This window comes from Dipodomys ordii, unplaced genomic scaffold (genome assembly GCF_000151885.1).
Source record: "Dipodomys ordii isolate 6190 unplaced genomic scaffold, Dord_2.0 Scaffold10, whole genome shotgun sequence".
Classification (NCBI taxonomy): domain Eukaryota; kingdom Metazoa; phylum Chordata; class Mammalia; order Rodentia; family Heteromyidae; genus Dipodomys; species Dipodomys ordii.
This window is the reverse complement of record NW_012267226.1, coordinates 6,638,608-6,653,463: the sequence shown is the minus strand read 5'-3', so window position 1 is coordinate 6,653,463 and position 14,856 is coordinate 6,638,608. Positions and strand designations below refer to the sequence as shown.

Below are 14,856 nucleotides of genomic sequence, written 5' to 3'. Positions count from 1 at the left end.
GTAAGCACAAAGCCAGGCAGGAAACAGATGTTCACCACTACACACCTGTACATTGATGGCCTGCTGATTCACAGCTTCATGGACATACACACACCAGCCACTGAGTGGCCACCCCACACATCGGTGGCTTGCTATAGATAGGGGAGCCTGTCTTGAGTTGGCTGCAAGACTACCCAATTTCCACTAGTGGGTGCCCATTCCCTTCACAATGACTCTCTGTACTCACTTTCAAATTCATGTACCACTGGGTTTCGGTTGCTGGACTTGAGGTTCACAGCCCCTATCAAGCAACCTGCAAAGAACAGGAAAGGTAAAATCAGAGCCTATGTATCAGTAACAGCAGAAAACCCTTGGACTGAAGTCAAGTTTTCCCTTCTACCTAGGTGACAGTTGCTAACCACTGAGGATGGGCAAATATTATATTCTAAAACAGTGTCTCTTAGAAACACAGCAAGTTGACTGCTTTCCTTTTTGGTCTGACCCCTAGAAGGGGTCAGTTCTGTCAGCTCAGTGCCCTCTTTAGTCCCAGGACACAGGCCAATAGAGCTCTAAAGCCTTTCTAAGCATTTGCTTCTTGCTGCAGTCATCATAATCCTTTTACCATTTCAGGTCCAGACCTTCCAGGCCTACTGTCATTCCTCCTTCCTGCCCCTCACCTCCTCTAGGTTTCAAATCCACAAAGGAGCGGTCAGGACCACATCAAACAGAGGGAACTCTTAGTGTGGAGCCTTCCCTTCAGTATGGCATCCACCCTCTCTGGGCACAGCCATCAACCAGCTAAGAAATCCGCTTAGGCTGAATTTTCATCTACCTGCTGCTATAATGCCCAGAAATAAACCCTCACCTAATTTTTAAGTAATTTTCAAAAAGGATACTAAAATCATTCAGTGATCATTTAAAAAACCTCCAACAGCCATATTCAAAAATGGGCAAAAGAAAATCCTCCAAATAAGATATACAAATGGTCAATAAGAACATAAAAAATCGGGGCTGGGAAGGTGGCTCAGTGGTAGAGCGCATGCCTTGCATGCCAGAGGCCCTGGGTTCGATTCCTCAGTACCACATAAGCAAAAAGAAAAAAGCCGGAAGTGGCGCTGTGGCTCAAATGGTAGAGCGCTAGCCTTTAGCTGAAGAGCTGAGGGACAGTGCCCAGGCCCAGAGTTCAGGCCCCATGACCGGATCCCCCCCCAAAAAAAGAACATGAAAAATCGCTCAACATAACTATAATGAAAGACAATACCATATACCTAAGTGAGAGGGCTACTGTGTGGCTATGTGATGCTGGGGACTGAACATAGGACCATGCTAGGCCTAGATGAACACTCGACCACTGGAGCTGTGCTCTCAGCCCCAAGACATTGAAAAGAAAAAGAAATGTTGGTAAGGATATAGAGAAATTGGAATCTGAATGCACTGCTGCCAAGTTTGTAAATTGGTGCAGCCATTATAGAGAAGTTTGGCAATTCCTCAAAAACATTAGAATATAGAGTTATGTGATCCAGAACAGAATTTAAAGCAAAAACACCAATGTTCTTGTTGTCAACCATTGTTGACAATAGTCGAAGGTAGAAAAAACCCGAACATCTACACTAGAATGGATCATGTGTAATATACAGACAATATGGTGTGATCCAGCTTCAAAAGGGAAGATCAATTTGACACAAGCCATAACAGATAAACCTTAAAGACATTAAGTGAAATGGAAGACACGACACAAAAAGATTAATACTCTGATTTTACTTACATGCAGTAACTACAACAGGAAAATTACGAAGCAAAAAGAAGGAAATGGGGAAAGTTGCTAAAGTAGCATTACTGTTCAGTGGATACAGTTTCTGCTCGGGCTGATGAAAAGTTCTGGAAATGGATGGTGATGGCTGTACATTCTATTTTAATGCCACTTAGCTTTACATTTTTAATGGTTAAAATGGTAACTTTTATGTAATTTACCCACATGATGAACAAACATTCACCTGTCAGTGTCACACAGAGGCAAGAAAAGCCTCCAGGGTGAAGAAACAGCCTTCCACTCATGTATACCTGTCAGTTCACTCCTCCCACTCACTCACATGTGAGCAGGAGGAGCAGACAGACTCTACCTGCTACTGCTGAGCAAAACCTCAAACATTGAAATGCCAGAAACACATAGGTCCCTGAAAAATTACCCATGACTACCAACAGATTGTCCTCATGTAGTCTCATTATAAATGTAAGTAAGGGAAGTGGCACTGTGGCTCAAGCAGTAGAGTGCTCGCCTTGAGCTGACGAGCGCAGGGACAGCGCCCAGGCCCAAAATTCAAGTCCCACGACCAACAACAACAACAAAAAAATCTCAAGAGGCCCTGAATTCAAGTTCTAGCAATTACATAAACAAATAAATGAATAAATAAATACCATCTGTATAAAAAATAAATAAATAAATGTAAGTAAGCTTTATCTATTAACAGAATTCAGGGGGACCACGGACTTCCATATATTTAGGTTTTCATCTGATTTTTTTTCTAAGTTGAAACGGTAGAGAAGCATATTGTTTCTAGAATTCTACAAAGTATTCCTTCACTTTTTTGTGTGTGTATCCTCTGGGATCTAAATACCATAGTGACATTCACTGTCATTTAACAAATAAACAAGGGTTTTAAGTTTTAGTGTTGAAATAATTATAGACTAACAGAAAGTTGAAAGAGAGTATAGAAATATCTAATATACTCCAAAAGTCTTAACTGTTGGTCTAGGCACTCTGTTTATCAGTTTTGTAAAACATTTGGCATGTAACCATGACTGAACCAAACCTAGCAATGTTCCTGAGCATTTGTCCTAAAAACAACACAAAAACAAAAACAAAAAAAAACAAACAACCTCATTCACAAAATCCTACACACTTACATTTATAGCACCTTCATGCCCCAGGCTGAAACCTATACTCTCTTCTTGCTTGCATTGTTCCTTAAGTCTGAAGTAACTCACCCCCTTCCTCTTCTGTAGGTTAGGCAGTTTTCCCACATCTGCTTACCAATGTTTTCTTTACCTTTCATATTCTGCTATTTGAATAGGGCTGCCTAAGTCTGTGGTTTAGGGCACTTATTCTGCGGGTGTCTGCCAAGTTTCCTGGACTTGCGGTATCTGGCATGTCTGGCATGGTGTCTGGCATTAAAATTTAGAAATCTTTACTCATGACTGCTTGAAATATTTCTTATATTCCCTTCATTTCTTTCTGGTATCAACCAACAACACATATGTTGCACTTTCTGTAGTTGTCCCAGGATTATTAGATACTCTTGTATTATTTTCCAGTTCTCTTTCTCTAGGCTTTGGTTTGGAAATTTTCTATGTAACCTGAAGCTCACACATTACTGTATTTGCATAGTTGTGCCCAATCTACTAAAGAGTCCATCAGTGAGTCAGATGCTGTGCTGCAGCTCAGACTTAAAATCTTAGGGAGGCTGAGATAAAGAAGACTATAGTTTGAGGTTAGCCCAGGCAAGAGTCTATGAGACACCATTTCAGTCAATAAAAAAGGTGGGGTGAGCAGTGCACACTGTTTCTTTAGCTTTGCAGGAAACATAAATACGACATAAGTAGGCCCCAGCATGCCTGGGCAAAAAGTGATGCTATTTGAAAACTACAGGACTGAAAATGTAGCTCAAGTGGTACAGCCCTTGCTGTACCAGCACCATGACCCACAGATGAGTCCATTAGTGATGTTTTTCATTTCTTTTTTCTTTCTTTTTCTTTTGTTTTTGTTGTTGTTGGTCGTGGGGCTTGAACTCTGGGCCTGGCAACTTTCCCTGTGCCCTTCAGCTCAAGATGAGCACTCTACCACTTGAGCCACAGCACCACTTCTGGTTTTCTAGTGGTTTATTGGAGATAAGAGTCTCAGAGTTGGGGCTGGGAAGGTAGCTCAGCGGTAGAGTGCATGTCTTGCAAGCATGAGGCCCTGGGTTCGATTCCTCAGCACCACATAAACAGAAAAAGCCGGAAGTGGCGCTGTGGCTCCAGTGGTAGAGCACTAGCCTTGAGCTGAAGAGCTGAGGGACAGCGCCCAGGCCCAGAGTTCAGGCCCCATGACTGGCAAAAAAAAAAAAAAAGAGTCTCAGAGTTTCCTGCCTGGGCTGGCTTTGAACCGTGATCTACAGATCTCAGCCTCCTGAGTAGCTAGGATTACAGGCATGAGCCATTGGCGCCCGGCTTGTGTTTTTCATTTCTGTTACAGATTTTCCATCTCTAGCATTTTTGTGATTGTATTTCCATAACACTTCTTTCACTACCCATATGTTCTTGCATGTTACTTACTTTTTGCACTAGAATTCTTAACATATATTAATCACATCTGTTTTAAATTACTGTCTGATAATTCTAACATTCCTGCCATACCAGTTCTGACACATCCTCTGGTTCTTCAAACTATTGTGTGGTCTTCTGTTGTTTTTATTTTGCTTTTTTGCCTTTTTTTTCTTTTTGCTTTTTTACTATGCCTTGTAACTTTTTTGGTAAAAGCCAGACAGGATGTACTAAGTACATAAGTAAGGCTTTAGTGTTGTGGTGGTAATGTGTGGAGAGGGGATGCATTCCAGAACCCCATATTTAGGTCCCAGTCTTTTAATAAGTCTGTTCACTTCAGCAGGGACTTTTTTTTTTTACAAGTGTTTCCTAAGCTTGTGGATGTAGGTATTTACATCCTCTGTACACCAATTATGGTGATAAAACTATGTTAGGCTATGAAAAGACAGTTTCTCTTGATAAGAACTGAATGGTTCTGGATACATTTCAAAATTCTGCTTCTCAGCTGGAAAGGGATTTTTCCTCAGACTTCACTGAGAGAACTGATAAGTCTCCTGGAGGTAAAACAAGTGTTGAGGCCTCCTGAGACAGGAACTCCTGGTGCTTTTAGTTCTCAGACTTGTCTATGTCTCTAATAATGTCATTTGTAGCTTTAGTTTTCCTACTCTGATACTAGCTCTTGGGTAGATTTTGCTTCTAGATTTTTTGACCTATGTTCTAACATGCCATGTACCTGACTCTTCTCTCCAGTTTTAGGGCATTGGTTTGATCTGTGACTTCAGTTCTCTAGCAGATCTAAGAATTGGTGGTATTTAAGTGAAGGTTGTTCAGCTCTTTTAACAAAGGTTCTGAGCTCCTTACCTGGCACATTGGGAACCAGTCTGAAGTTCTGTGGGTTGGTTTTGTATACATTACTGTGTGGAGTTTTATTTGTTATAATGTGATGTGTGTATGCATGTGTACACAGGACTGGCAAAAATAATAATAAATAAACTGAGATGGTAGAGGCATGCTTACCTTGCTTACCTATGAGTCCTTGGGTTTGATCCATGGACCCCCTCCCTTCTCCAGTTCACTCAAACTATACCAGCACAGTGTTAGGCCAAGGCTAAAACCCAAGCCTTTTCTCCCTTCCCCTTTCTTTTCCCTCCCTCCTTCGTTTTTTCCTTACTTCTTTCTCTTTTCCTTCCCTTCCTTCTTTCCTTCTCCCCTCCATCTTCTTGTAAGGTCCTAGGTCTTGAACTCAGGGCCTGGGCACTGTCCCTGTGAGCTAGTTCACAGCTAGTACTCTACTACTTAAGCCACAACTCCACTTCTGGTTTTTTGGTGATTAATTGGAGATAAGAGTCTCACAGACTCTCCTGTCTGGGCTGGATTCAAATGACGATGCTCTGATCTCAGCCTCCTGAGTATCTAGGATTATGGGCATAAGCCACCAGTGCCTGGCATTTTTCTTCCTTTAGACTGTAAACAACACCTAAAATTTTAAACTCTCATTTTTACAAATAAAAATATCACTATTTGATTCCCTACATGAGTCAGTATGTACTTTCAGTCCAGAGGCACCACAACAATGAGACATGTGAGTTCACATATCCCGTGTGGAGAGGAATTTGAAAGAAGGCTTGAACAGGCACAGGTATGAAAAGGCCAGCCGAATATCAACTAGCATCATTTACTCTCTCCTGAGTTTCTTCCTCTGTTCTTTTCTTAAAGCTATTTTAGGAGTAACAATTGTCAGTCCATTATTCATTGGTTCTCTTTGTTTGACATATTCTGTATTTCCAAAGGCATCAGGCTTTAAAATAGCTTCTAGTGACACCACAACATTATTCCTCATTCTTGAAACCAGGACCATAGTGATGTGACAGTTCCAGAGGTGGGGTAGAAAGTGGAGACAATTCAAGATTGTCAGGGAAAGGGGTTTCATTTCCAATTGCAAATGATGGAGGTACCCACGTGATCTCCCTTAAATCCACAGCTAAGTGATAGAACTGGTGTTCCAAATGGTGTTTCAGAATACATGTCCAATACTCATGTGACTCCATGAAAGAAATTAAACATTCTGGTTAGGTTTTTTTTAATTCTTGCATATTTGACAAGAAATATGATGCTGACATAGTGGTACTGGCTATAATCACAGTACCTGGAAGGTTGAGACAGGAAGATTGTTTTTTGTTGTTGTTTTTTTTTTGTTTTTTTGAGACAGGAAGATTGTTGAATTAGGACCAGCCTGGGCTACAGAGTAGGCTCTTGTCTCAAAAAAGGCAAAATAAAACAAAACAAAGAAAAGAGGAAGAAAATGGAAAGGAGTAGAGAGGGAAGGAGGGAAGAGGGAGAGAGAACAAGAGAAGGAAAGCTAGGGATTGGAAGATTTTTTTTTAAGTCTGAAATTCCCTCATCAATAATCTAAACACGTATTTCAAAAATGCTAAGTGACAAGAAGATAGAACAGAGACAAGGTCATCCTAGAATGCATCAGTGCCAGGTTATCTATATCACAATGACAGCAAGCAAGATAGACAGAAATTACTGATATCCTTAAGGCCCAAACAAGGTGTTGAGCAGCTGGGTAAAAAGCAATGGGATTTCAAGAAAAAGAGACAACCAGGATTCAACACAGATTACACACTGCACAGATTTGTTCCCAGAAGCATGCTTCATCCCATAAATAGTGGTATCTGGCATAATGCTTCAATAGAGGAAGACCTGACAAGATACTGGCATTGCTATACTAGCTCTGTCACAGACCACTTGAATCATCTCCATTTGTGTGCCCATGTTTGACCTACACCAATAAGAGCCTCAAAAGATGCCTTCAACATACAGAAATGTGGACTATCCTAAAAAGATCAAAGGCCCATTTCTGTGAGGTTTTCCTCTTAGTTCTTAGAAAAAGATGACAGAGTCATCATGCATATGAAGAAATCTAGGGACATGGCAGCACTAGCTCTACATATGAGTCACAGTCTTTGAACTCATCTCATGAGAAATTGAGCAACGCAAATGTAGCCTAGAAAGCCAGAGGACCTCAGGACATTTTCTCCTGAGGATATTTTTGTAAATTCTTACATCCTCTGGTTAGGCAACTAGGCCCACGAATCACTAGCATCTCATTATTCTGGATACTGTATTACAAGGAAAATATATGCTTTTTTTCTGGGATGACAAGGGTGGGCAGGGGAAGAAATATCTTAGAAAGTCTGCCAGGATGACAGTAAAATTTTTCAGCTACAAGGAAGTAATTAGTAGTGTGCACAGAAAGCTGAATAGGCAGCTAGGAAGAAGTGAGAACTTTAAATTCACAAAGAGCCTTATTTTGACAAGTAACAACTGTGATGATTCGCTGCTGCTTACAGGTTAGCTGACTGGTCTGCTCAAGAGAACGGAGTGTGCTGGGGGCTTTTCCAGGACAGTGGACCTGCTGCATTACCTGATGTGTAATGCAGGGAAAATAGATGTCCTTCTACCAATGCTTTGCAGCTAAGAATCAAGTGACCTCATGACTTTCACAACATGTTCTAAATACTGATTTAGTCTCCTAGCTTCCCATGAATTTAAGTAAGGCTTACGGCAGGTACTTCTCAAAGAGGAGATCTGATCCTTGTCAGGCTACAAGCACAAAAGCAAAGGCAAAGGCAAAAGGCAGGAATTTTAATTCCTAGTTCCTGAATCCTGCTTTATTTCATAATTTTTCTTAGAGGAGATACTTAAAATCTATTAAGTGCTAAAAAACAAAAAAGACAACTGATATGTGTAAAGAGGATCTGAAATGAAAGGAAGACATGAGTCAGAGAATGAAGCTCAAAAAGATAACCTATTGTTCTATTGAAACTTTCTTAGCAGAGTTTGCAGGGGAAGAAGAAAAATAAAAGCAGGAAATGGCTCTGTGGCTCAAGAGGTAGAGCACTAGCCTTGAGCTGAAGAGCTGAGAGACAGCGCCCAGGCCCAAAGTTTAAGCCCCACAACTGAGAAAAACAAAAGAAAAGCAGTTGGCACAAACTAACACCTCCAACCCAGCCATCACTTCCTTCCAATGAAGATTAAGTCATGAGAGATAAGAATGACATGGCAAAAGAGGAAACACACAGATGTCCACAACAGCACCTTCCCTGTTCACATGGCTCCTCATATTCTTCTCTAGAGCTACGTATTCTTTGTTTCCCCTTCCTTTTCCTAATCTGGAACAATTTTAGCAGCTATGGACAACAATTGTAGTTTCCTCCTTCAGTTTTGAGACCTCCCGGAAATTCTGCTGGGAACAAGGAAACTGATGGCAAGCCAGGTACATGATGATCACTTGGCTTTTTTAAAATACCATTTCTAAACTCACTACCTCATTTCTTGGAACACATATACTTCAAATTTGAATTCAACAGGCCAGGAAGGATTTTTCCAAGCCTCCCTGGCAAGCCTTATTTGGGGAGCCTTTCTAATTTACTCATTACAAAGGCCAGACCTCAAATGTGGAATTATATGCAGAAATCCAGCCCTGTTGTTAAGCAGGAGGACAATGATACCTGTTTCCCTTTACTAGTCTAAGGAGTTCCTGGCCACAAAGTATGCCTCGTGTCTCAAGGCAAAAATCAACCAATAGCTAAGTATAAAAAATATATACTTAAATTGTAACTGTTCGTCTTAGCCCATAAACATCCTAATTCAGTAGAGGTTAGCTTATTTTTTTTTAATTGATTTTCTAAGAGCTTTAGATACTAAAGCAAACATCTTGAAGTCCACAACAAACTAAATCTAAAGAGGACTCTTCAGCCCACATCCAGATAGTTCAAGATGTCAACATGCAAATGTTATGCCTCAATGAGATTTACAAGTTGTTATGTCGAAAAATGAACTTTACAACTTTGGCAGGAGCGGGGATGGGAAGGGAAAGGAAGGGGAAACAAAGGAGAAGGCTACAATGCTTGATAAGAAATGTACTCATTACCTTGCCCATGTAATTGTAACCCCTCTGTACGGTATTTTCACAATAAAAAAATTCATAGGAAAAAATAGATATTCCAAATTATGAAATAGAGTTAAAGGCAGGACAATTAATAGAATTAAAAATTGTGATTTATATTAAGCACATAGAATAGTGCAAGAAAGTTAGCACCAATTAATTTCAAACTATTGTTACTTTGTATAGTTTGCCTTAATTAACTTGTATTTATATTCTTAACTCATGTACAATATTAAAAGTGAGAATTTGATGATCAAAAAGATGTAAGGGAGGGAGGAAGGGGAAACAAATACAATTATGCTATTCAGTGTACACTAAGTGGAAAATATGGGCAGGGACTGGAAGGGGAAACTGGGGGAAAGTAAAGGAGAGGGTGGCATTGTCCCGAAAAAAAAGAAATGTACTTGTTACTTGACTTATGAAATGGTAACCCCTCTGTCCAACACCTTATTAGTAATAACAAAATTATATTAAAAAATAAAACATATGTAAGCAGCAGAACTGACTCAGGAACCTAATGCTCCACTAGCAGAAAGTAAAGGGACATCTATCTTCAACAGTGGCTATTATTATTTAAACACAAGGACAACTAGAGAAAAAAATCTAGAGCTGTCTTAGCTTTTCATAACAAATTAAATAAATTGGGGCTGTATTCATTACTGTGAACCAGGATAGAAGTTATTTTTTCTTTTTCAAAATGTTTCACTTAAAGTTAGATGAGTTGTTTGTTAAAAACTAGCTTATGTATGCTATTTTTAGCTTTCTGGCATTGTGTCCAGTTTGTCTCCTCCTCCTGACTAGGACTCCAAAGCACTGCATGGGTGTACATTAGCACGCATCACTGGGACTGCACTGGACCCCTGAGGCTCAGGCCTAAATATAAAGTAGCACTGAAGGCTTTCTCCTGGAGAGCAGGCACACTCTTATTCTTTAAAATGGATCACTTCTGTATGAAAAATCTAACTGTAGCTTATAAAATATCATTTTACCCATAATGTCTCAGTTCCTTAACCAGTTCTTCAAGGAATTTGAGAGAAAGTGTAGGGAAAGTACACAGATCAATATTTTCTAGACCTATTGACCTAAAAAAATATGTGTGTGTCTGTATGTGTGTGTGTCGGCAAAGAATATATCATAAATTGAGCTATGCTAAATTAAGTGGTTATATATTGAAACAATCCCTTAAAAATAAAGTACATGCTTATAAACTAAGCTACTCAGGAAGCAGAGACAGGAGGACCATGCATGCGTCTGAGGTCAACCCAGGCAAAGGTAGTGAGACCCTATCTCAAAATCCAAAATAGAAACAAAAACACTTGGATGCTGCTCAGGATACATATGGTCCAGAGTTCAATCCCCAGTACCAAAATAAATAAGTAGATAAGTATAATTAAAATACAAGTATAGGGCTAGGAATATGGCTTAGTGGTAGAGTATTTGCCTAGCATGCATGAAGCCCTGGGTTTGATTCCTCAGTACCACATAAGCAGAAAAAGCCAGAAGTGGCACTGTGGCTCAAGGGCTAGAGTGCTAGCCTTGAGCAAAAAGCAGCTCAGGGACAGTGCTCAGTCCTGAGTTCAAACCCCAGGACTGGCAAAAAAAAAAAAAAAGTATGAGCCATGCATAATGGTATATATCTGTAATCCTAAAACACTTGGAGGTAGAGGCAGGAAGACTGAGAATCTAAAGATAGCCTAGATAACACAGTAAGGCCTTGTCTCAGGAAAAAAAGAAAAAAATGAAATAAATCTAGCTGGGAGGGTGTTTGTAGATGAGATTCACATTTAACTTGGTGAACGCTAGGTCAAGCAAACTATTTTTCATAATGTGAGTAGGTCTCATCCTAACAGCTGATGGCCTGAAAAGAACAAAAAAGACCAACTTCCCCTAGCAAGGCAGAATTTTCCAGCAGATGGCCTTTGGACCTCATCTGCACCACTGGCTCTCCTGGGTCTCCAGGCTGCCAGCCCACACTGCAGATTCTGAATTCTAATGAGTCAGCTTGTTACAATAAATCTCTATTTAACTTATCTCCTAATCGTCCTGTTGTGTTTTTTTTTTTTTCTGGAGAATGCTGAATTCTAATGTTCCAATGATGTCAGTGCTTAAAAAAAAAAATCTGTATGATTCCACTGCAAATATACAGTGGGATCTGGATTTAGGGTTGTTCCTTATATTCTATGTAGAGTGAAAATAGTATCAAGTAATATTCCAATGCCAGGCTATCAAGAACAACAGCTGTTTTTGGAATACACTCTTGTATTGCTTGGTTTGTTCCTCTGTCTCCAAATTCATACCATTAGAGACTTCTTAAGCATGAGCCTGATTAATCCAAAAACATAACAACAGAATGAAATTCCATGTAGTAGTCACCTTGGATAGCAGTCTGAGAAGAAATAATAGCCCTAGAAGGAGCGTTACACATCTTGTCCACCCTAATGTGTAGCTTTATACAGTTTAAGTAGAAGGTCTGGGAGGTCATAGAGAAGAAATTACTGCTATGTTTAAAGGAATCTGTGAGAGAAGACCAAAAGGGGAAAAGAGGATTACTGGACTGTATATATTCCTTCAGCACAATCATGTGGCCCCAAACTAGCAGTTTGGGACAGGGAGGAGAAAAGAAGAGAGAAGGAAGCAGGTAAGACTTGGAGGGGTGGGGAGGCAGATAGGTCAAAGGAAAGCAGAAAGCAAAGGGAGGAGGAAGGAAAAGCTTGATTCAGATTAAAATCTACTGTAATGATGCAAATAAATAGAAACAGAAATAGAATTATATGTCACAGCTCTTTATTTCTCATGAGCTTAGAGTTGTGCTTAAATATCACTGTACTAACAACAACAGGCTTGTTGGGGGGGGGCATAAACTTGGCACTATCACTTTTCCTATCTGCAGACTAATCAGACCAAGCGTAAAATAAAGCACAAATAAACATACAAAATTCTCCTGCCTGTTTCCAGGAGACCAATCTCAGAGGTACTGAGGCATGACAAATGTGTGTGACCAAGCACAGAATATGTCAGGGCATATTCTTGTTCTGTAAAATGCTGCATCTGCAAATACATTATCCCTGATGTGTGGAAGACGTAACGTGAAAACACTATTTGCATCTGACTACAGTCTGGAATCCAAATTCCAAAAGCAGACTGTGCTCTCACATGCTACAGAGATAATTCAAAGTCCAACTCAGATTCTAATAATTCCCCCTGGCATAAGCTCTGTAAGGCCCTCTCGGTCTTTGCAACTGAAATAGCCTTGGCTGTTACTGTGAAAGGTAGTGCAAGAGAATCACTGGACTGAATCTGAAGTAGCAGCCACTTTGGGGACCCAAGGCTGAAAATGACAAGGTAACTTCACCTACCAAAGACCACTTACACAGAAGACAGAGATTAATTATTGGTTTTGTTTCACGGTCATAGTAACAAGAAACATACTATTCAAAGCAGCAAAACGTATTTTAAATTTAACATATAATGAGAAAAAACAGGCTATATAGTTTTCCAGTGGAAATTGAGATGTTAGGAGAAGAGAAAACAAACAAGGGCTCTTAACAAACCAGTTAATTTCTCATATGTTCACACTTATTTCAGGAAAGTCCTACTTGAATTAGAACAACAGATTACAAACTACTATCTCTAAGACAGAAGTAGGAAAACCTTTTCACCATGATACACATAAAAAATTAACTATTTTTCCTTATTTCAAGGAAGAATAAAAATTTTAAACCAGCTAGATTTGATGGCATTCACCTATAATTCCAGCACTTGGGAAGCTGAATTAGGAGAAGTATAAATTCAGGGAATCTTGGCAAGCTCAAGGCCAGCCTGGGGCTATAGTGAAAACAAAGACAAAGAATTTAAACTACTTGTATTTTAAACTGAGACATGAAAGAACAATATATATATTCATTATTTATATGTACATATATATACACACAAAGTAGACTATTTGAAGTCAGTATTATAATGTAGTTGAAGAATATAATTAATAGCTTATGGAGACAGAAGTAAACACTTTAATGCCAAATAACAGTCAGGACTAGATACATAAAGTTCATTGTATAAATAACCATAGTCATAGGCATAGAGAAGGACAAAAGAGTAAAAAGGGAGCCAGGCACCGGTGGCTCACGCCTTTAATCCTAGCTACTCAGGAGGCTGAGATCTGAGGATCACAGTTGAAAGCCAGCCTGGACAGGAAAGTCGGTGAGACTCTTATCTCCAATAAACCACTCAGAAAATCAGAAGTGGCGCTGTGGCTCAAGTGGTAGAGCACTAGCCTTGAGCTGAAGAGCTGAGGCACAGTGCTCATGCCAGAGTTCAAGCCCCACACTGACAAAAAAAAAGAGTAAAAAAGGGGCTTGGCGCCAGTGGCTCACACCTGTAATCCTAGGTGACCTCAGGAGGCTATCTGAGGACCACAGATAGCAGCCAAATCCAACTCCAGGGAGAAATGTCCAGTCTGTGAGACTCTTAACTCCAATTAACTACCAAAAAAGCCAGAAATGGAGCTGTTGCTTAAATGGTAGAATGCTAGCCTTGAGTATAAAAGCTCAGGAACAGAGCCCAGAGTTCAAGTCCCAGAACCGAAGCATGTATGCACGCACATGCGTGCATGCACACACACACACACACACACACACACACACACGCGCGCACACACACGCGCGCACACACACACACACACACACGCACAACCACAGAGTAAAAAAGGAGATTAAAAAAGAAAATGCAATACACAACATCAGCCAGCTAGACTTTGTCCTTACAGTGCAAGAAGATTTGCAAATATTAACAGTGGTAGGCTTTGGATAGTCATTCTAACAAGTGACCTTGATTTCCTTTTAACTAGTTAACTACCATGCACTAGTCTTAACTGAGTTTAGGATGGGTAGAAAAATCAGGGTACCTATTTTGTTGGGAAATTACGCTCTGAGAATTCACATAAAAGACCATCTATCACTCTAAGATAGAATGAAATGGTCTTCTTACTATTCATTTCAACCAGACACAACTCGATCAATCTAGCCATTCCTAACTGACATGTTTAAGTCAAAAGCCATAACAAAAAACACTGCCTGTATCTATGGAATAACTTCTTTAAATAAATAACTTCCATTTTATAAAGATGGTCGGAGTAGGGGTAGGCTACAAAGGGGATCTATGATGGAATTTCTAGGGTCTGATGAAGTGATGGTGAAGATATCATTAAGCATTGGTCAAGTTGCTTAGAATGGCACATCATGAACATTTTTAAAGCTCAGCTAGGATGTCTAGGAAACCAGGATGGAATACAGACTATGACAAAGAAAACTAAATGTTTCACAAATGATATAACCTCACTGAAGCTGGTTGTGGGGAGGGTGGGGCTGCCATGAACCACCATGGAAAGTAGTATTTGGGCTGGATATTATAGGGTGGCCAAGAAAAGGGATTTTGTGGGCTGGGAAGGAAACTCAGTGGTAGAGTGCTTGCATGCATGAAACCCTGGGTTCGATCCCTCAGCACCACATAGCAGAAAAAGCCAGAAGTGGTACTGTGGCTCAAGTGGTAGAGAGCTAGCCTTGAGCTGAAGAGACAGTGCCCAGGCCCAGAGTTCAGGCCCCACAACTGCAGAAAGGAAGAAA

At 40.1% G+C, this 14,856-nt stretch overlaps 1 protein-coding gene across 1 annotated transcript in view; it reads right to left on the bottom strand.

Moving 5' to 3' along the window:
• Positions 1-14,856, bottom strand: part of Jam3 (junctional adhesion molecule 3) — a 59,406-nt gene that overhangs the window by 7,389 nt on the left and 37,161 nt on the right. The window contains 1 exon segment of the mRNA XM_013009883.1: positions 227-292. Coding sequence (XP_012865337.1) covers positions 227-292 — 66 coding nt within the window.